At 53.9% G+C, this 21968-nt stretch overlaps 1 protein-coding gene across 3 annotated transcripts in view; it reads left to right on the top strand.

Annotated features, from left to right (window-relative positions):
• Positions 1-21968, top strand: part of LOC146801785 (E3 ubiquitin-protein ligase TTC3-like) — a 1762960-nt gene that overhangs the window by 1547804 nt on the left and 193188 nt on the right. For all 3 annotated transcript variants that reach the window (XM_085621278.1, XM_085621277.1, XM_085621276.1), the window contains exon 42: positions 1289-1695. In XM_085621278.1, the coding sequence (XP_085477404.1) occupies positions 1289-1695 (407 nt within the window). The remainder of the gene's footprint in view (positions 1-1288; positions 1696-21968) is intronic.

Raw genomic sequence — 21968 nt, 5'->3', positions numbered from 1 at the left:
TAGGTTCTCCTCACGTCACTTCGGTGCCGACGACGCAGAGTTGAGCGACTCAACCTACCAGCGCACGGGGTACTGCTCAAAAATCTTCCTTATCCAGTCTGATGCTTGAGGATATTCAAAGGTAAGAAGTCTGAGGCTAGATAGAGCCTCTGCCAGATAAGGCGTTATCGAACGTAAGTAACTTGTTCTTTTTGAAGGGTTGACAAACCTTAATTTAGTGTTTGCTTTTCTAATGTGGACTCTGTGCTCCTACATAGTTTTCTCTTAAGGATGTAGAGTTTTAAAACTGTGTGTTTGGTAGCTATCATCTCAGACAGAGGGGTAAGTGGCTTACAAGCTGTCAGTTCTTGTCCCTCTTTTACCTCTTTTTATCCAGACAAATTGGTGTTGCAGACCAGGGCTGCTTTTCTGCCAAAGGCGGTGACTTCTTTCCATCTGGGTCAGTCCATCACCCTCCCAACTTTTTATCCCCCCGGCCCCCCCCCCCCCCCCCCCCCCCCATCCCACATAGAAGGAGATGCAATTGCATTGGTTGGATCATAGGCAGGTGGTCAACTACTATCTCGACTGCATAAGGAACTTGCTTCTCGATGACCAGCTCTTTGTTAGTTACTACAGTGCTAAGAAGGGAAAGGCCGTTCAGAAAAGGACCATCTCAAGATGGATTGTTCTATTTATCAAATCCTGCTATGGTTTGTCCCAGAAAAGCCATCTTGAAGGACTTGGGGCTCATTCCATCAGGGCCAAATGCATCATTTCTGCCGTTGCCAAGTGAGTTGCCATCACAGAGATCTGCAAGGCGACTGCGTGGGCATCCTGCATACCTTTGCCAAGCACTACTGCCTGAATTCTGAAGAGAATTGGGACGGACACTTTGCAAGAGTGGTTATTCAGGACTTACTTGTGCAACCAACAATCATCTGTCCTCCAAGGGCAGGCAATTGCTCTATAATGTCTTCTTCAGGTTAGGAATCTGCAGGCAGATGTATCCATAAGAAGGAAAAAGTTTCTTACCTATGGTAATGATCTTTCTGGTGGCTACTTTATCGACCTGCAGATTCCTCACCTGTAGAACAAACCCAGGCATCTGACTGGATCCTGAAACTTCAGAGATCGTTATTGCAGGTAAGTAACATTCTTTGCTTAGCCTATGAGAGGGAAAGCAAGGATTGGAAAAAGACTAACTTTAGTGTGCACTGTAGGTGAGCTTTAGAGTATTATGGCAAAACACGATGATCATTGTAATTTGTGTGATAATTTCACTAATTTAGGTTTATTTTCATTACAGATAATGCAGTCCAACACCTTAATTGATTTTCCAGCTGTCCTTACATATTCTGCTGCTTCTCAGATACCTAATTCTTTGTTTTCGGAATATTCAAGTCCTATCAGTCAGGGTTCTGTGCCACAGAAGGGAAGCAATACAGGAGCATCTACAAACTCAAACCTTTTGGATAATGTTTCATTTGAGGTACTTAATGTTTCTGGTGGACGTCCCTCATCTAAGCAAGATGCTGTCAACCAGTCTTTTCAACCAAATGTGAATAATCTAGCCCTAGGTGGAAGCAGATCTATGTCTGATGTTCAGCCATTGGCATCCCAGGTAGTAAATGCTGGCATTGCAAAGAAGAACCAGAAGAATCCATATGATAAGCTCATTGCTCAACTAAATGCTATATTTCCACACTACGATGGGTAAGAACCTTGATGTTGTAATGTTGGCTTCTACTGCTCTCTGTATCATTTATGTTCTTGTGTGGTACTTGTTTTGCAAATGAGACGCATATAATAATACCACAATATCACATAATGAAGCAAAATATTGGTCAATAATAGTGAGCGACAGTAAAAAAGAATCTGTGTATTATGTGAGATATAAATAAAAAATAAATAACGACAAACACTTATGCAGCTAAGCAGCTTGATATACTAAAATGGGAATTATTCAGTCCTAGTAAAGAAAAATCAGACTTTGCACAATAGTATCCTGCATTTTGTTGCTATGCACACAGGTAAGATGTTTTTTTTGTGGGTTTTTTTATGAATAAGGAGGTATGGTTTTGTGATGCTGCAGTGAGGGGCTAGGCATATTTTAGAAAATGCCTGCCAATAGTAAGTTTTTGTAGTCTTGCCCCGATTGTACCAGAAAATACACTAGTACCCTGAAGTAATTTTCTTTGATGACGGGTTTAGAGTCTTGGTTGAGCCTTTGCTGATGGTGTACTTTTTTTGCCAAGGAGCTGATGTATGCTTGCAGATTTACATTTGGCTGCAAGATTATGTCAGAAAAGTTGGTAATATCGACAATGAAAGGGTGGTTGTTCAATAGAGAACATGTGTTCAGCCTAGTATGGACTGGGACTTAGTTGTATACAGAAGAGATAAGAAATAACTATAAACACATACATAAACATATATATAAACACATTAGTTAGATTCCTCACCTTAGAATATCCCAAGGCGTCAGGCTGTATCCGGAAAGATTTTTCATCAGCAATACCCCTTGCGCGTCGCTAGGCGTCGTCTGCGGCTCCGCGTCCGTCGTCGGCGTTGTGCGCTGGAATGACGTCGTCGGAGTACTTAGACGCTGCCCTCGCGCGCTGACGTCAGTTCTTCTTTTTTCCACGCCAGACAGCGCTGATCCGGGAAGAGCTTACCCCTTTAGTCACTTTTTGACTAAAACTTTTTGGACTCTTTTGTCTACTCATCGACTCGAACTGGTGCCGGTAGGATGCCTGATTTTACAGCCTGTGACTCCTGTCACCGACTGATGTCGGTAACGGACCACCATCGACGGTGCCTTTACTGCCTTGGGGCCGACCATGATGCGGAGTCGTGCCTCGACTGCCGGGCCTTGACCTGGAAGGCTAGGCAGGAGCGGTCCCGCAAGCTTCTCGAGCTCCGACACTCGGCTCCGCGCCGTTCATGGTCCCGGTGGAGGTCGAAGGACCGATCACGGAGCCTCAGCCACCATCACCGCTCGTCGGGTTCCAAGTCTTCGGGTAAGTCGAAGCATAGTAAGAAGTCCAAGAGACGGCATCGCTCTTGGGACTCCCCTCGCCGGTCGCGCGACTCGGTCGAGGGTCCGGGTGGTACCACCCCCGCGGCTCCGCAGGTGCCGCGTCCGTCCCCATACCCGCCGGTCCCTGGGACTGACGCGACTCCGGCGGAGATCAGTGCCTTCCTCTCGGCCATGAGGGGCCTGGCTCTGCCGTCGACTCCTGCCGGCGCGCCTTCGGGCCCCGCGGGCTCGACTGGGAGGCCTAGCGAGCCGGCGGCTCCGGCCCGGCACAGTCGTCGACTTCGGTCCCAATGCCGCTGGTCCCCGTGGGATCCAGGCCTCGATCTCAGTCGATGCCGGTCGACCTCACGACGCCTCCTCCGCCGGCGTCGACACCGGTTCCACCCCCGACGACGCCGTTCCCCGGTTCAGCCCCGGCGCCGCATCCGACGCCGATGGATGACCATTTCATCTTCCGCACGGCTCCGGTCATTCCCCTTCTTTATCAGGAATCGGATGACGGTGGCGACTGGGTGGGGTCTGATGACCCTCTGGGCCACCAGGGCCAGTTATCACAGGACTGGGCAGATGAGCTGGGGGATGATAGTGGCCTTGACACCTCCCCTGACACTGGCTTCATCTCTCCTCTGGCCGTGGCTTCGGAGGAAGGTGCTACCTTTTCTGTGGCGTTGCGTAAGGCGGCTGAAGCCCTCGGGCTGGAGCTACCTACTGTGGCCGTGAGGACTAACCTCCTCACTGAAGTGCTCCAACCGTCAGCAAGCTCCTCGGAGCCTCTGCTGCTGTTTAGCGAAGCACTGATGGACGTTCTCAAGGGCACCTGGTCCAAGCCATCCACAGTACCCCCTGTGGATCGGAACGTGACCCGGCGCCACCGCTCTGCACTGGGCTACCCCAGTTTTCTGTCCCAACACCCCACCCCTGAGAGCCTGGTTATCAGAGCCTCTGCTTCCCAGACCTCCTTCCCGTCCGCTCCCCCGGATCGGGAATCCAAGAGACTGGAGCAGTTTGGCAAAAAGCTATTCTCCTCTCTTTGTTTAGGGCTGCGGTCTATTAACATCGCTTGTCTCTTGGACCGTTACTCCCACTCTCTGTGGGATACGGTGGAGGACGTGCTGCCCCTGTGTCCGGAGGACGCCCGGACACGGCTCGCCCAGGCTCTTGCCGACGGGCAGGACGCAGCGCGGTATGCCATCCGATGTGGTTTGGACTCGCTTGGCATGGCAATGTCCTCCACGGTGGCGCTTCGTCGTCACGCCTGGTTGCGGTCCATGTCTTTTTCCGGGGATGTCCAGAGCACCCTCATGGACATGCCCTTTGATGGCGATCGCCTCTTTGGCGACAAAGTGGACAGTGCGCTGGAGCGCTTTAAGGACTCCAGGGCTACGGCCAAGTCCTTGGGTCTCTCGGCCCGCGCCCGCAAACTTCCGCTTTTCGCCCCCTTCGTGGCCAAGGAAGGGGCGCCCCCTCACGTTGGCCTAGCCACAGGCCGCAGAACCATACTCCACGCGGTCGGGGACGTGAATTCCGCCGAGGCGGTACAGGGGGGCAACGTGCCGGTCCATCCACATCCAACCCAGCAGCATCCGCCTCAAAGCCTTCCTAGTCCGTGCTTTCAGGCCCATTCCACGCCAGTGGGAGGTAGAGTTCGCCATCACCTGCTCCACTGGCGTTCCATCACTTCGGACAGGTGGGTGCTGCAAATCGTCCGGAGGGGCTACTCCCTCCCATTCGAGACGACCCCTCCAGCCATGCCACCGCAGTGCCACCGCATGTCGGGGGATCACTTGAATCTTCTACGGGAGGATGTTGCGGCCCTCTTGGCCAAAGGGCCGTCGAGCGCGTTCCTGGTCTAGAAGTAGGCCGTGGTTGTTATTCCCACTACTTTCTCGTTCCCAAGAAGGGCAAAGGGGGCCTACGCCCTATCTTGGATCTCAGGAGCGTCAACGCCTTCCTCCGGAAGGAAAGGTTCAAGATGCTCACCTTAGCTCAGGTTCTGGCTGCCCTAGACCCGGAGATGGATGGTAGCGTTGGACTTGCAAGACGCTTATTTTCATATCCCCGTCCTGCCGGCGTTACCTGCGGTTCACGGTGGGTCAGGAGCATTTTTAGTTTACTGTGCTCCCCTTCGGCCTCACCAGTGCCCTTCGGGTGTTCACGAAAGTGATGTCGGTGGTCGCAGCTCATCTGCGCAGATCAGGGGTTCCAGTCTTCCCCTATCTCGACGACTGGCTGTTGAAGGCGGGCTCGCCCCAGCAAGTCGTCTCCCACCTCCAGACTACGGCCGACCTCCTGCATTTGCTGGGGTTCTCCATCAATGTGCCGAAGTCGCATCTGAGTCCCTCCCAAACGCTCCTCTTTATCGGGGCGGTTCTGGACTCGGCGCAGTTCCGGGCTTATCCTCCGGAACAGCGGGTCCGGGATATTCAGGCTCTGATTCCCATCTTTCAGCCTCTGTCCCGGGTTTCGGTCAGGTTGTGCTGCGGCTTCTGGGTCTGATGGCCTCCTGCATCCTGTTAGTGCATCACGCCAGGTGGCGAGTGCGGGCTCTGCAGTGGGACCTGAAGTTTCAGTGGGCCCAGCATCGGGGCAACCTGTCTGACCATGTCTTGATCTCGGAGGGCACTGCAAACCAGTTGCAGTGGTGGCTTACGGACCGCGATTGGGTCAGCGGCAGATCCCACTCCCTACCCCAACCGGACCACGTAGTAGTAACGGATGCGTCTCTCCTGGGATGGGGGGGCCACATGGGGGAGGCGGAGATCAGAGGACTCTGGTCTCCGGCGGAGTCTCGGCTCCATATCAACCTTTTGGAGCTGAGAGCGATCCGACTTGCACTGAAGGCATTTCTTCCCGTTGTCCTGGGAAGTGTGGTGCAGGTGTTCACGGACAACACCACCGCCATGTGGTATTGCAAGAAACAGGGTGGGGTGGGGTCGTGGACCCTTTGTCAGGAGGCTCTGCGCCTCTGGACATGGCTGGAACATCAGGGCATCACCCTGGTGGTTCAACATTTGGCGGGCTCTCTGAACGCCAGAGCAGACGAACTCAGCCGCCGGTGCATGATGGATCACGAATGGCGTCTAAATTTGGACGTGGCGCAAGGCCTCTTTCGGCAGTGGGGAGAGCCTTGGTTAGATCTATTCGCCACCGAAGAGAAAGCGTAATGTCAGCAGTTCTGCGCGTTGGAGTTTCCAAGGCGGCACTCGCTTGGGGACGCCTTTCGTCGCGAGTGGAGTTGCGATCTGTTGTACGCTTTTCCGCCTATACCGCTTCTGCCCCGAGTGCTGAAGAATATCAGGCGCGACCGGGCCCAAGTCATCTTGGTGGCTCCGGATTGGGCACGAAGGTACTGGTATCCCGAGCTACTCAGTCTGTCAATCGATCTCCCGATACAACTGCCTCTTCAGGAGGACCTTCTGTCGCAGCAGCAGGGGACGGTCCTCCACCCGAACCTGTCCAGTCTCCACCTCATGCGTGGAGATTGAGCAGCGACAGTTGATGCTATTTGACTTGCCCCCTGAAGTCTGTGATGTGATTCTGGCAGCCAGGCGTCCCTCCACAAAATCGGTATACGCCTGCAGGTGGAACAAATTTGTGGCATGGTGCACAGCAAAGGCTGTGGATCCCCTTTCTGCCCCTCTTTCTGAGTTTCTCCTATTTCTTCTTTCCATGGCCCAGCAGGGCTCTGCTCTGGGCACTCTTAAAGGTTATCTTTCAGCTATTTCTGCTTTCTTACGGCTTCCTGATCAGCCTTCTCTTTTCAAATCCCCTGTTGTTTCTCGCTTCTTCAAAGGCATTACTCACATGTTTCCTACTGTCCCTTTCGTAATGCCTCAGTGGGATTTGAACCTGGTCTTGACATATCTGATGGGCGCTCCCTTTGAGCCTCTTCATAATTGCCCCCTTCGTCTTCTGACTCTTAAGACTGCTTTCCTGGTTGCCATCATCTCGGCTAGACGGGTGAGTGAGCTCCAGGCTCTATCTTCTAAGCCCCCTTTTCTTGCTGTCCATCCGGACATGGTTGTCCTCCGGACTCGTCCTTCCTTTCTTCCCAAAGTGGTGACTGCCTTTCACCTCGGGCAGTCTGTCACGTTGCCCACCTTCTTTTCGCCTCCGCATCCTTCGAAGGAGGAAGAGAGGCTCCACCGTCTGGACCCAAACGGACACTGTCCTTTTATTTGGACCGCACCAAACAGTTCCGGGTGGATGACCAACTCTTTGTTGGCTACGTGGGCGCTAAGAAGGGGCGGGCGGTACACAAGTGAACCATCTCGTGGTGGGTCGTATTGTGTATAAAGGCTTGTTACTCCTTGGCTAACAAGGATCCTCCTGTAGGGCTGAGGGCCCATTCCACCCGGGCCACAGCTGCAACAACTGCCCTGGGCTGGGGAGTCCCCTTGCAGGCAGCAACGTGGGCCTCGCTGCACATGTTTGCCAAGCATTATTGCCTGGACAGCCAAGTCTGGAGAGATGGCTTCTTTGTCCGTTCTGTTCTCCAGGACTTTCTGGTGTGATCTTGGTTCGCAGACCCACCACCGGGGTTGGTATTTCTGGGGTATCTATTCTAATGTGAGGAATCTAACTAACGTGTTTCTTTCAGATGAACAAGTTACTTACCTTCGGTAACGATGTATCTGTAAGAAACATTAGTTAGTTAGATTCCTCACCGACCCACCCATCCTCCCTATTCTGCGAACCGACATCTAGGGTTAAGGTTATCCTTTTCAGGGCCCTAGACTTTTTGGCACCAGTGTCGGTCTCTTGCATGGCTCTGTGTTCCTGGCGTGGAAAGCTATGTACAAGAACTGACGTCAGCGCGCGAAGGCGGCGTCTAAGTACTCCGACGTCATTCCGGCGCACAACGCCGACGACGGACGCGGAGCCGCAGACGACGCCTAGCGACGCGCAAAGGTATTGCTGACGAAAAATCTTTCCGGATCCAGCCTGACGCCTGGGGATATTCTAAGGTGAGGAATCTACCTAACTAATGTTTCTTACAGATACATCGTTACCGAAGGTAAGTAACTTGTTCTTTAATTGGGTTGTATTTTAGGTAGTGTCTTGTCATCCAGGACTGGATACCAGCTAGAACTTCGGCTATGAATTCAATGTCTCTAGAAGATCAGATTTTCCTGTGGAGCTCATTATCTTCTCCAAGGCAGGTGGTTACATAGAGAGGTTGAAAAGGGCGGGAGAGAGCCTGGACACTTGTAGAACACCGTATTTGAGCCCCCTGGAGTTGGAGAGCGTAAGATGGCCATGGTTTCACATGCTGACACTGATTCTCGGGGTATGACGAGAAGGACAGAATTCTGCTCCTCTAAACCTAGTTCTGTCATTAAGACTTTGTAGCACAGATAAGTGATTTACAGTGTCAAATGTTGCCAGCAGATCCAGAAAGATTAGTAGGCCTGAGTTGCCTTTATCTAGAATCTCTACTGTATCATGAGCTATTTTTAAAATCGACATTTCTGTGCTGTATGCTGGTCTGAAATTCATTTGCAATGTGCTAAAGAGTCCATTTTCACTTTTAAACATATTGAGCTGAGTCTACACAACTTTCTAGTACTTTTCCTAGATTGGGAAGAGTAGATTCAATTGAAATTATTTTGATAGTTTTTCACTACTTGGCGGGGATCTGATCATTTTTAAATAGTATGGGGCTGAGCATTATGAAATGGAGAGTCATCCAGAAGGGCATAACTGAAGAATTTAATGCTTAAAGCAGTGTCAAGATAATAGGTTCAAGAAAGTGTGACAATGATGTGATTTTGGCAGTGGTGTTTAGCATTTCTGATTGGGTTGCTACTCTAAAATATGAGCAGGGTACTTTGGATTTCTGTACCTTGTCACATTCCTTCATGACAGTTTTGAGAGGCATTATCTATCTTTTGCACCTGAAAAAAAGATGGCAAATTTGTAACATTTGAGAATGGAATGCTTTGTATTACCCTGTCATGGGCAGTTGTGATGTGTAGGAGAGTAGGGTCTGCTTTCTATGGTCACCCCCACTTTTTGCTTTTGCTTCACTGGTGTTCGACTTAGATGTGGCTGTGGGCCTGCTAATCAGACCCAGAGCCCAGCTGTTCTCTCTCTAAATTCATACTATGTACTTTAGGTACATAACCCAATTGGTAAGGATCACCTTATTGGACCCTGTACAGTGTACCTTAGGTACCCAGGGCATAGGTGTACCCTAGGCCTACCAGGGGCTGCATGTATTATGCCACCCCTGGCTGGCCTCCCATCGTGACACAACTGGCTGATCACTCAGCTGGGGCAAGGTCGTGTAATCACCCCTTGCTTAGGTGTAGTATCCCTATACCTACCTTCTATATAGACACATGGGTAACCTGTCAGCCACTCCTATAGCAGGCCTTAACAATCCTGGAGGCAGAGTGCTTGGTAACATGTGAGATGGTGCTCTAGCATGAGCTGAGCCTGTCTGCAGCGTTCGGAACCATGTCCTTATAGCTGTTCTATGATATCGCCTACCATATACTCTTAAAGTACCTTATAATCTTAAACGGTTATGGTAACTATGGTTTGGCTTTATCAAAACATGTCGTGTAAGGTGTCTAACACTTTGGAATAATACCCCCATACCATTTCTGGTGATGAGGATATTATTCCTCCCCTCTAGAGGGAGAGACATGTTAAAATCCTACTTTTCTGTTTAACTCTGACCAAAGCCTCAGCATCACAAAATGGGTGCTGCTGCCACAGACACGAGTCTGACCTCCTGCAGCTGGGAGCCCTCCCAGCCAGGGAGGCAGGGACAATAGGTTTCCTGCTTGGGGAGGTGCTAGCACCTCCCCAGATGGACTTTAGTGTATTGGGGCAGGGAGGGCTGAAAGGAATGAGACATGCCTGGGGCACACAAGGTGCTCCATGCATAGTCCAGTTCAAACCGGCGCTGGGGCCTTCCAGCCCCAGCTCTGGCGCAAAACTGGACAAAGGAAAGGGGATGTAGCCACCCCCTTCCTGGTCCCACCCATAGGAGGGACCTTGCAGGTAGCCCAGCCCACTAGCCTAGTATATTAGGAGGTAGCTGAGCCCTGTGAAATTAGATTATCCTGAATAAACTGCAACTGGAACAGAAACTCTGGACCTTCGACATTCGACTACGGAAGAAGACTAAAGAATCTCCCTTGTGGCCAAGGAGTGACCACCCTGGGCAACCAGGCACCATCCAGTGACCGCTACTGGCTTTGCGACTGATCCTACGAGGGACGACTACAGAGACTGACCGGCGCCTTGACCCCCAGACACCTCTGAACCTGATCCCCATCTGCAGCAAAGCTGAGACCGGTGGAGGCGACGAGGGACGTGGGACCGGCGACTTGGAAAAGGTGGCTAATAACTGACTAGCGCGACTTCTGAGGCGTCCTCGAGGCTTTGCTTTGGGGAATTGAGAAGCCCCAATCCCGAGCATCATCTGCAAAGGCCAGCTCCCCACACTTCACGTGTTCTGCGTGGGGCCCTTCGATGCTTGACCTGCTCAATGCGTTGTCCGGTTGCTGGCCCGTTGGCTAGTGACCTCTGCGACGACAATCCTGCTGTTTTGCTTTGCTGGTCCGGCTCCTCCAGACTGGCATTCGGTCCCCTGTGAAAGGGAAGCACCTCAGGCTTTCCTGGTCTGCAACAATCGCGAATCCTTCATCCTGCGTGGGTTGCACTTGCCAAGGCTTGTTGGGTCCGAACTCGACATCGATGCCGCCAGCTGCAAAAGCCTTCGTGGGGCAGCTCGGCTCCTGGTTCTGGTCGTCCTCGACGCCTCCTGGTACCCGTGGCTGCTGCGACAAGCTTCACCTCTTCACCTGCATCTTCACGACATCGCCTGTTTCCTTCCCGGCTCCTGGCTGGCGGCCTAGACTCTGTCCTCTCTGCTTGCAGGTCTCCTTCTTCTTGATTCCAACCTTGGAATCCATCGGACACTTTTCACTGACTGCCTGTCAGCACCTTTTCTTCAGGCATCCATAGGAGTCGACAGAGAAACCCGACGCAAGTTCACACCTATGCACCCGCAGCCCATGGGCTAGGTAAACTGAGTACTTCGGTGCTCACAGGGGTATTGACTATCCTAGGGTCTAGTGTCCAAGTCTCTAACTCCTAGCTCCTTCAGAAGTGTCCTAAAACTCTTTAATTCTAATAACTTCTATTTCTATCTACTTTTACGCATTACGCGTGAGTGTTTCCACTCTGCACCTGAATCCCGTGAGCCTCCCACTGCCTAGCAACTGGTATTATATGGTAGCCCCAGCGATTCCCTAGGCCTAGGCCTATCCTGTGTTCATGACAGTGGTTCTTATACCACTTACTTAGTATATGGTTTGCGTGGCCTCTAGGGCCTAACTGTATTACTTACCTGTGTGACTTATGTATGCTTAAATAAGACTGTGTTGTACTTACCTCGAATCTCATAAAGAGTGCTGAGGGTATTTTGACTAGAATAAATAGATTCTATTTTTATATATATCTGTTGTGGTGTCCTTTCATTTGGTATTCAAGGGATTGCAAATGGTATAACAACTGGCTTCACATGCCATACAGAGTTTAGCCTAAGACTGCTCTTGTCCATGCTACCACTAGGATAGCTGGTCTATAAGGTTGACATCTGAAAGAAACACGTTAGTTAGATTCCTCACCTTAGAATATCCCCAGGCGTCAGACTGGATCCGGAAGATTTTTCGTCAGCAATACCCCTTGCGCGTCGCTAGGCGTCGTCTGCGGCTCCGCGTCCGTCGTCGGCGTCGTGCGCCGGAATGACGTCGTCTGAGTACTTAGACGCCGCCCTCGCGCGCTGATGTCAGTTCTTCTTTTTTCCGCGCCAGTAAGCGCAGATCCGGGAGAGCTACCCCTTTTAGTCACTTTTTGACTAACTTTTTTCGATCCTTTTTGATCTTGTCTCGACTCCGGTGCCGGTAGGATGCCTGGTTTTAAAGCCTGTGCTGACTGCAACCGCTTGATGTCGGTTACGGACCATCACCGCCGGTGCCTTTACTGCTTGGGCCTCGACCACGACACGGCGTCGTGTTCGGACTGCAAGGCCCTGACCTCGAAGGCTAGACGGGAGCAGTCCCGTAAGCTTCTCGAGCTTCGCCACTCGGCTCCGCGCCCCTCTCGATCCCGGTCCAGGAGGAGGTCCAAGGATCGGTCGCGGAGCGGCAGCCGACGTCATCATCGATCGTCGGGATCCAAGTCTTCGGGTAAGTCAAAGCACTCCAAGAAGTCCAAGAGGCGACACCGCTCTTCGGACTCCCCTCGCCGGTCGCGCGACTCGACCGAAGGTCAGGGTGGTTCCACCCCCGCTGCTCCGGCGGAGCCGCAGGCGCCGCGCAAGTCCCCATACCCACAGGTCCCTGGGACTGACGCGACGCCGGCGGAGGTCAGTGCCTTCCTCTCGGCCATGAGGAACCTGGCCCCGCCGTCGACGCCCGCTGGCGCGCCTTCGGGCCCCGCGGACCCGACTGGGCAACCTTGCCTGCCGGCGGCTCCGGCCCCGGCCCCGTCGACGGCTCCGGCCTCGACGCCGCAAGTGCCCGAGGGACCTGTTCCCGAGTCCCCGCCGACGCTGGTCGACCTCGTCACGCCTCCTCCGCCGGCGTCGACACCGGTACCACCTCCGACGCCGACTCCGCTCGGCGTCGAGCCCCAGTTCAGCCCCGCTCCGGGCCCGGCGCCGCTACGGCGTCGATGGACGCCGCGTTCGGCGCCGCTGGAGACACATTTTGTCTATCGCCCGGCTCCGATCCTTCCTCCTGCATACCAGGAATCGGATGATGGGGGCGAATGGGAGGGGTCCGATGATCCTATGGCCGCTCAGGCTCAACTGTCACAGGACTGGGCAGATGAACTGGGGGAGGCCAGTGGTCTGGATACCTCTCCAGACACTGGATTCATCTCTCCTCCGACTGTGGCTTCGGAGGAGGGTGCTGCTTTCTCTGTGGTGCTGCGCAAGGCGGCCGCAGCCCTTGGGCTCGAGCTACCTGCCGTGGCGGTGAGGACTAACGTCCTCACTGAGGTGCTTCAGTCTGTAGCAAGCTCCACTGAGCCTCTGCTGCCATTCAATGAGGCCCTCACTGACGTTCTGCAGGACACCTGGTCCAAGCCCTCCACAGTTCCTCCTGTGGACAGGAACGTCGCCAGGCGCCACTGCCCTGCTCCGGGCGACCCCAGTTTTCTGTCCCAACACCCTACCCCCGAGAGCCTGGTTATCCAGGCCTCTACCTCCCAATCCTCCTTCCCGACCGCTTCGCCGGACCGGGATTCCAAGAGACTGGAACAGTTCGGCAAAAAGCTGTCCTCCTCCCTTAGTTTGGGTCTGCGGTCTTTGAACACCGCCTGTCTCTTGGACCGTTATTCCCACTCTCTGTGGGATACGGTGGAGGACGTGCTGCCCCTGTGTCCGGAGTAGGTCCAGACACGACTTACCCAGGCTCTGGCCGATGGGAGGGATGCAGCGCGACATGCTATCCGATGTGGGCTTGACACTACGGACTCGCTGGGTAGGGCGATTTCTACCTCAGTGGCGCTAAGACGTCACGCCTGGCTGAGGTCCACGTCCTTTTCGGGCGATGTCCAGACCACCCTCATGGACATGCCCTTTGATGGCACTCGCCTTTTCGGCGAGAAAGCGGACAGTGCGCTGAATCGCTTTAAGGACTCCTGGGCTACGGCCAAGTCCTTGGGCCTCTCGGCCCCGCGGTCGCAAACTTCCGCTTTTCGCCCCTTTCGTGGCCAAGGAAGGGGTGCCTCCTCACATACGCCTAGCCACCAGCCGCAGAACCAACCTGCGCGCGGTCGCGGACGTGGTTTCCGCCGAGGCGGTTCTGGAGGACGACGAGGTCAGCCCACATCCACCCCGGCAGCATCCGCCTCAAAGCCTTCCTAGTCCGAGCTTTCAGGCCCATTCCACGCCAGTGGGCGGCAGAGTTCGCCATCACCTGCTCCACTGGCGGTCCATCACATCGGACAGGTGGGTGCTGCAAATCGTCCGAAGGGGCTACTCCCTCCCCTTCGAGACGACCCCTCCAGCCATGCCACCGCAGCACCACCGTATCTCGGGGGATCATTTGAATCTTCTCCACGAGGAAGTTTCGGCCCTCTTGGCCAAGGGGGCCGTAGAGCCCAGAAGTAGGCCGTGGTTGTTATTCCCACTACTTTCTGGTTCCCAAGAAGGGCAAAGGGGGCCTACGCCCTATCTTGGACCTCCGGAACGTCAATGCCTTCCTCCGGAAGGAAAGGTTCAACATGTTAACTTTGGCTCAGGTTCTATCTGCCTTAGACCCTGGAGACTGGATGGTAGCGTTGGACTTGCAGGACGCATATTTCCACATCCCCGTCCTGCCGGCCCACCGGCGTTACCGGCGGTTCACGGTGGGCCCAGAGCACTTTCAGTTTACAGTGCTCCCCTTCGGCCTCACCAGTGCCCCTCGGGTGTTCACAAAAGTGATGGCGGTGGTCGCAGTTATCTGCGCAGATCAGGGGTTCCAGTCTTCCCCTATCTCGACGACTGGTTGTTGAAGGCGGGCTCGCCCCAGACAGTCGTCTCCCACCTCCAGACTACGGCGGATCTCCTGCATTTGCTGGGGTTTTCCATCAACGTGCCGAAGTCACACCTGAGCCCCTCTCAGAAGCTCCTCTTCATCGGAGCGGTTCTCGATTCGGCGCAGTTCCTTTAGAGGTCAGGGTCGAGGCGCCGAAGCGTGTTCCTTTCAGAACCGCTGGCCAATGCAACCGCAACTCAGCGCAGCCACGGCGGGCCCCTCGACCGTGGCTGCGCTGAGTTGCGGTAGGTCCCGGGGCCAGCAGGTGGGTCAATCCACCACCGCCCCTGTCACCACCGCCTCAAAACCTTTCTAGTCCGTTGTTTCAGGCCCACCGGACCCCAGTGGGCGGCAGGATTCGCCATCACCTCCCCCACTGGCACACCATCACTTCGGACAGGTGGGTTCTCGAGATAGTCCGAAGGGGCTACTCCCTCCCCTTCGAGTCTACCCCTCCAGCCATGCCACCTCAGTGCCACCGCATTTCGGGGGATCACATGGCACTTCCCCAACCGGAAGTTACGGCCCTCTTGGCCAAGGGGGCCATCGAGCGCGTTCCGACGCCAGAAGTAGGTCGTGGTTGTTACTCTCACTACTTCCTGGTTCCAAAGAAGGACAAGGGCCTGTGTCCTATCTTAGACCTCCGGAACATCAATCGCTTCCTCCGGAAGGTAGCGTTGGACTTGCAGGATGCTTATTTTCATATCCCCTTCCTGCCGGCCCACCGGCGTTACCTACGGTTCACGGTAGGCCACGAGCACTTTCAGTTCACCGTTCTCCCTTTCGGCCTTACCAGCGCCCCTCGGGGGTTCACGAAAGTGATGGAGGTGGTCGTAGCTCACCTGCGCAGATCGGGGGTTTCAGTCTTCCCCTATCGCGACGACTGGTTGTTGAAGGCGGGCTCGCCCCAGACAGTCGTCTCCCACCTCCAGACTACGGCGGATCTCCTGCATTTGCTGGGGTTTTCCTTCAACGTGCCGAAGTCACACCTGAGCCCCTCTCAGAAGCTCCTCTTCATCGGAGCGGTTCTCGATTCGGCGCAGTTCCGGGTCTATCCGCCGGAACAGCGGGTCCGGGATATTCAGGCCCTGATTCCCATCTTTCGGCCTCTATCCTGGGTTTCGGTCAGGCTAGTGTTGCGGCTTCTGGGGCTGATGGCCTCCTGCATCCTACTAGTGCATCACGCCAGGCGGCACATGCGGGCTCTGCAGTGGGACCTGAAGTTTCAGTGGGCCCAGCATCACGGCAACCTGTCCGACCATGTCTTGATCTCGGAGGGCACTGCACAGCAGTTGCAGTGGTGGCTCGCGGACCGCGATTGGGTCAAGGGCAAGAGCCTCTCCCTTCCCCAACCGGAGCATGTCGTAGTGACGGATGCGTCCCTCCTGGGATGGGGTGGCCATATGGGAGAGGCGGAGATCAGAGGCCTCTGGTCTCCGGCGGAGTCTCGTCTCCACATCAACCTGTTGGAGTTGAGAACTATCCGACTTGCACTGAAAGCCTTCCTTCCCTCTGTCAGGGGAAGTGTCGTGCAGGTTTTCACGGACAACACCACCGCCATGTGGTATTGCAACAAACAGGGCGGGGTGGGGTCGTGGACCCTTTGTCAGGAGGCTCTGCGCCTCTGGACATGGCTGGAACACCAGGGCGTCACCCTAGTGGTTCAAAATCTGGCGGGCTCTCTGAACACCAGAGCAGACGAACACCGCCGCCGGTGCATGATGGATCACGAATGGCGTCTGAACTCCGAAGTGGCGCAAGGTCTCTTTCAGCAGTGGGGAGAGCCTTGGTTAGATCTATTCGCCACCGAAGAGAACGCGCAATGTCAGCAGTTCTGCGCGTTGGAATTTCCAAGGCGGCACTCGCTCGGCGACGCTTTTCGTCACGAGTGGAGTTGCGGTCTGTTGTACGCCTTTCCGCCTATACCACTTCTGCCCAGAGTGCTGAAGAAGATCAGGCACGACCGGGCCCAAGTCATCTTGGTGGCTCCGGATTGGGCACGAAGGTACTGGTATCCCGAGCTACTCAGTATGTTGACCGATCCTCCGATATGTCTGCCCCTTCGGGAGGATCTTCTGTCGCAGCAGCAGGGGACGGTCCTCCACCCGAACCTGTCCAGCCTCCACCTCCATGCGTGGAGATTGAGCGGCGGCAGTTGATGCCATTTGACTTGCCTCCTGAAGTCTGTGATATCATTCTGGCAGCCAGGCGTCCCTCCACAAAGACGGTATACGCCTACCGGTGGAACAAATTTGTGGCATGGTGCACAGCAAAGGCTGTGGATCCCCTTTCCGCCCATCTTTCTGAGGTTCTACTGTTTCTTCTTTCTTTGGCCCGGCAGGGCTCTGCCCTGGGCACCCTGAAAGGTTATCTTGCTGCCATCTCTGCCTTCTTGCGGCTTCCTGATCAGCCTTCTCTTTTCAAGTCCCCTGTAGTTACACGCTTTCTAAAGTGCATTACTCACACGTTCCCTCCTGTCCCTTTTGTAATGCCTCAGTGGGACTTGAATCTTGTTCTCACATTTCTAATGTGCGCTCCCTTTGAGCCTCTTCATAATTGTCCTCTTCGTCTGCTGACGCTTAAGACTGCTTTTCTGGTAGCCATCACCTCGGCTAGACGGGTGAGTGAGCTCCAGGCTTTATCTTCAAAGCCTCCTTTTTTCTCTGTTCATCCTGACAAGGTTGTCCTTTTCATCTTGGGCAGTCTGTCACCTTGCCCACCTTATTTCCACCTCCGCATCCTTCCAAAGAGGAAGAGAGGCTCCACCGTCTGGACCCAAAACGTGCGCTCTCCTTTTATCTGGACCGCACTAAGCAGTTCCGGGTGGACGACCAACTTTTCGTTGGATACGTGGGTGCTAAGAAGGGGAAAGCTGTGCACAAACGGACCATCTCTCGGTGGGTCGTTTTGTGCATCAAAATTTGTTATTCCTTGGCAAAAAAGGACCCTCCTGTTGGGCCGCGCGCCCATTCTACTCGGGCCACAGCGGCTACTACGTGGTGTCCCTTTGCAGGACATCTGTCAGGCGGCGACGTGGGCTTCGCTACACACGTTTGCCAGGCATTATTGCCTTGACAGCCAAGTCCGGAGGGATGGCTTCTTTGGCCGTTCTGTCCTCCAGGACTTTCTGGTGTGATCTTGGTTCGCAGACCCACCACCGGGGATGGTATTGCTTGGGTATCTATTCTAAGGTGAGGAATCTAACTAACGTATTTCTTTCAGATGAACAAGTTACTTACCTTCGGTAAAGATGTATCTGTAAGAAACATTAGTTAGTTAGATTCCTCACCGACCCACCCATCCTCCCCGTTCTGCGAACTGACATCTAGGGTTAAGGTTATCCTTTTCAGGCCCCATGATTTTATTTTTGGCACCAGTGTCGGTCTTTGCATGGCTCTGCGTTCCTGGCGCGGAAAGCTATGTACAAGAACTGACGTCAGCGCGCGAGGGCGGCGTCTAAGTACTCCGACGACGTCATTCCGGCGCACGACGCCGACGACGGACGCGGAGCCTCAGACGACGCCTAGCGACGCGCAAGGGGTATTGCTGACGAAAAATCTTCCGGATCCAGTCTGACGCCTGGGGATATTCTAAGGTGAGGAATCTAACTAACTAATGTTTCTTACAGATACATCGTTACCGAAGGTAAGTAACTTGTTCTTTACAACCAATCACCATAAGGGTTGTTTGGACTGATACAAGTTGTACATTAGAATTAGTGACATCATATATCAGGCCAACTTCTCACATTGGTGAGCAGCGGTTGGGATCTGAGCTTGCTGTTGTAATACCATTGTAATCTTGAGATACTAAATTGAAAGATCACACAGATATTGTTTAGGTACATATAACATAGATTATAATACTTAAGTCTTATTTAAGCATACATTAAGTCACACAGGTAAGTAATACAGTTAGGCCCTAGGGGCCACGCAAACCATATACTAAGTAAGTGGTATAAGAACCACTGTCACGGACACAGGATAGGCCTAGGCCTAGGGAATCGCTGGGGCTACACTATACTACCAAAGGTTAGGAAGTGGGAGGCCCACGGGATTCAGGTGCAGAGTGGAAACACTCACACGTAATGCGTAAAAGTAGATAGAAATAGAAGTTATTAGAATTAAACAGTTTTAGGACACTTCTGGAATAGCTAGAAAGTCGAGACTTGGAAACTAGATCCTAGGATAGTCAACACCCTTGTGAGCACCGAAGTACTCAAGTTACCTAGCCCACGGGCTGCGGTTGCATAGGTGTGAACTTGCGTCGGGTTTCGTCGTTGACTTCTATGGATGCCTGAAGGAAAGTTGCTGACAGGCAGTCAGTGAAGAGTGTCCGGTGGATCCCAAGGATGGGATCAAGAAGGAAGGATACCTGCAAGCAGAAGGGACAGAGTCTAGGTCACCAGCCAGGAGCCGGGAAGGAACCAGGAAGGAACCAGACGATGTTGTGAAGATGTAGGTGAAGAGGTGAAGCTTGTTGCAGCAGCCACGGGTACCAGGAGACGTCGAGGACGACCAGAACCAGGAGGTGAGCTGTCCCACGAAGGCTCTTGCTGTCGGCGGCGTCGATGTCGAGTCAGGACCCAACAAGCCTTGGCAAGCGGAAACCACGCAGGATGGAGGACTTGCTTCTGGTGCAGACCAGGAAGGTCTGGGGTGCTTCTCTTTTTACAGAGGAGCGGGTGCCAGTCTGGAGGAGCCGGACCAGCAAGATGAAACAAAAGGTTCGTCGTCGCAGAGGCTACTAGCCAATGGGCCAGCATCCGGACAACACGTCGAGCAACACAGGTGCAGAAGGGCCCCACGCAGAACACGTGAAGTGTGGGGAGCTGGTCTTCTTTGCAGATGGTGCTCGGGATTGGGGCTTCTCAATTCCCCAAGCACAACCTCGAGGGAGCCTCGGAAGTCACGCTAGTCAGTTACTAGCCACTTTTCCCACGTCCCTCGTCTCCTCCATGGGTCTCAGCTTCGCTGGAGATGTGGATCTGGTACAGAGGTGTCTGGAAGTCTCGGCGCTGGTCAGTCTCTGCAGTCGTCCCTCGTAGGATTCAGTCGCAAAGCAAGCAGCGGTCGCTGGATGGTGCCTGGTTGCCCAGGGTGGTCACTCCTTGGCCACAAGGGAGATTTCTTCAGTCTTCTTCCTGAGGTCGCATGTCGAAGGTCCAGAGTTACTGTTCAAGTTGCAGATTCAGGTTGATCTAATTTAGCAGGGCTCAGCTACCTACTGATATACTGGGCTAGTGGGCTGGGCTACCTGCAAGGTCCCTCCTATGGGTGGGACCAGGAAGGGGAGTGGTTACACCCCCTTTCCTTTGTCCAGTTTCGCGCCAGAGTTGGGGCTGGAGTGCCCCAGCGCCGGTTTGAACTGGACTATGCATGGGACACCTTGTGTGCCCCAGGCATGTCTCATTCCTTTCAGCCCTCCCTGCCCCAATACACTAAAGTCTGTCTGGGGAGGTGGTAGCACCTCCCCAAGCAGGAAACCTATTGTCCAGGCCTCCCTGGCTGGGAGTGCTCCCAGCAGCAGGATGTCAGACTCGTGTCTGTGGCAGCAGCATCCATTTTGTGATGCAGAGGCTTTTGGTCAGAGTTAACAGCAAAAGTAGGATTTTAACATGTCTCTCCCTCTAGAAGGGAGGAATAATATCCTCATCCCCAGAAATGGTATGGGGGTATTATTCCAAAGTGTTAGACACCTTACACGACATGTGTTGATAAAACCAAACCATAGTTACCATAACCGTTTAAGATTATAAGGCACTTTAAGAGTATATGGTAGGCTATATCATAGAACAGCTATAAGGACATGGTTCCGAAAGCTGCAGACAGGCTCAGCTCATGCTAGAGCACCATCTCACATGTTACCAAGCACTCTGCCTCTAGGATTGTTAAGGCCTGCCATAGGAGTGGCTGATAGGTACCCATGTGTCTATATATAAGGTAAGTTTAGGAATACTACACCTAAGCAAGGGGTGATTACACAACCTTGCCCCAGCTGAGTGATCAGCCAGTTGTGTCATAATGGAAGGCCAGGCCAGGGGTGGCATAATACATGCTGCAGCCCCTGGGAGTCCTAGGGTACACCTATGCCCTGGGTACCTAGGGTACACTGTACAGGGTCCAATAAGGTGATCCTTACCAATTGGGTATGTACCTAGGGTACATGGAGTCCATTTTAAGGAGAGAGCAGACAGCCTGAGACCCTGAATGGCAGGATCTCAGGCCAACTAAGTCGAAAAAGCAGCTAGACACTAGGCAAAAAGTTTCGGGGTAACCATAGTCAGATATTCACCTTCCTACAGCCAGTGGTCTGGATACCTCACCAGACCATGGCATGTCTCCTCCTACCGTGACTACGGAGGAGGGAGCGTCATACGCCGTGGTGTTGCGTAGGGCGGCCGTGGCTCTTCACCTCGAGCTACCTACGATGGCAGTCAGGACTAACTTCCTGACAGAGGTGCTTCAACCAGCAGCGAGCTCTTCGGAGCCCCTGCTGCCGTTCAACAAAGCCCTCACTGACATCCTTTTGGGCACCTGGTCCAGGCCCAACACAGGTGCTCCTGTGGATAGGATGATTGCCCGATGCCACCGCCCGACTCTGGGTGACCCATCTTTCCTCTCCCAACACCCCACCCCTGAGAGCTTGGTGGTCCAAGCATCTACCTCCAAGGGCGCATTCTCTAACGCTCCACCTGGTAGGGAATCCAGAAAGTGGGATCATCTTGGGAAGAAGATGTTTTCTTCCTCCAGCTTGGGACTGCGGTCGGTAAACACCGCATGTCCGTTGGGCCGTTACACCCACTCCGTGTGGGATACGGTTGCGCAAGTGCTGCCTCGGTACCCAGAGGAGGCCCGGGCTGTACTCTCATGCAGTTGCCAAAGGGAGAGACGCAGTGACGTTTACCATCCGCTGTGGGCTGGATACCGCCGACTCACTAGGCAGGACGATTTCCACGTCGGTAGCTCTTCGACACTACACCTGGTTTAGATCGACTGGTTTTTCCAGGGATGTCCAATCCACCCTTATGGGCATGTCCTTTGATGGCCGTCGCCTCTTAGGCGACAAGGCAGACAATGGGCTGGAGCGCTTTAAGGACTCTCGGGCTACGTCCAGGTCATTGGGCCTCTCCACCACCCGCCCTGCGCAGTCTGCTTTTCGCCCCTTTCGTGGCTACGGAAGGGGTGCCCCCCATGTCCCACCCATAGCCACAGGCTAGCATAATCTGTTCAACCCCTGTGCAGCCGGGGACGTGGAACCCACCACCGTGGTTTTGGGGGCGGGCGGGCCAGTCCACCACAGCTCCCTCTGCAGCAGCCTCCAAATCCTCCTAGTCCGACCTTTCAGGGCCACCAAACGCCAGTGGGCGGCCGGATTCGCAATCATCTCCCCCAGTG

Source organism: Triturus cristatus, chromosome 8, assembly GCF_964204655.1.
Source record: "Triturus cristatus chromosome 8, aTriCri1.1, whole genome shotgun sequence".
NCBI classification, from domain to species: Eukaryota; Metazoa; Chordata; class Amphibia; order Caudata; family Salamandridae; genus Triturus; species Triturus cristatus.
The sequence above is the reverse complement of the archived record's forward strand: the minus strand, read 5'-3'. Positions and strand labels throughout refer to the sequence as shown.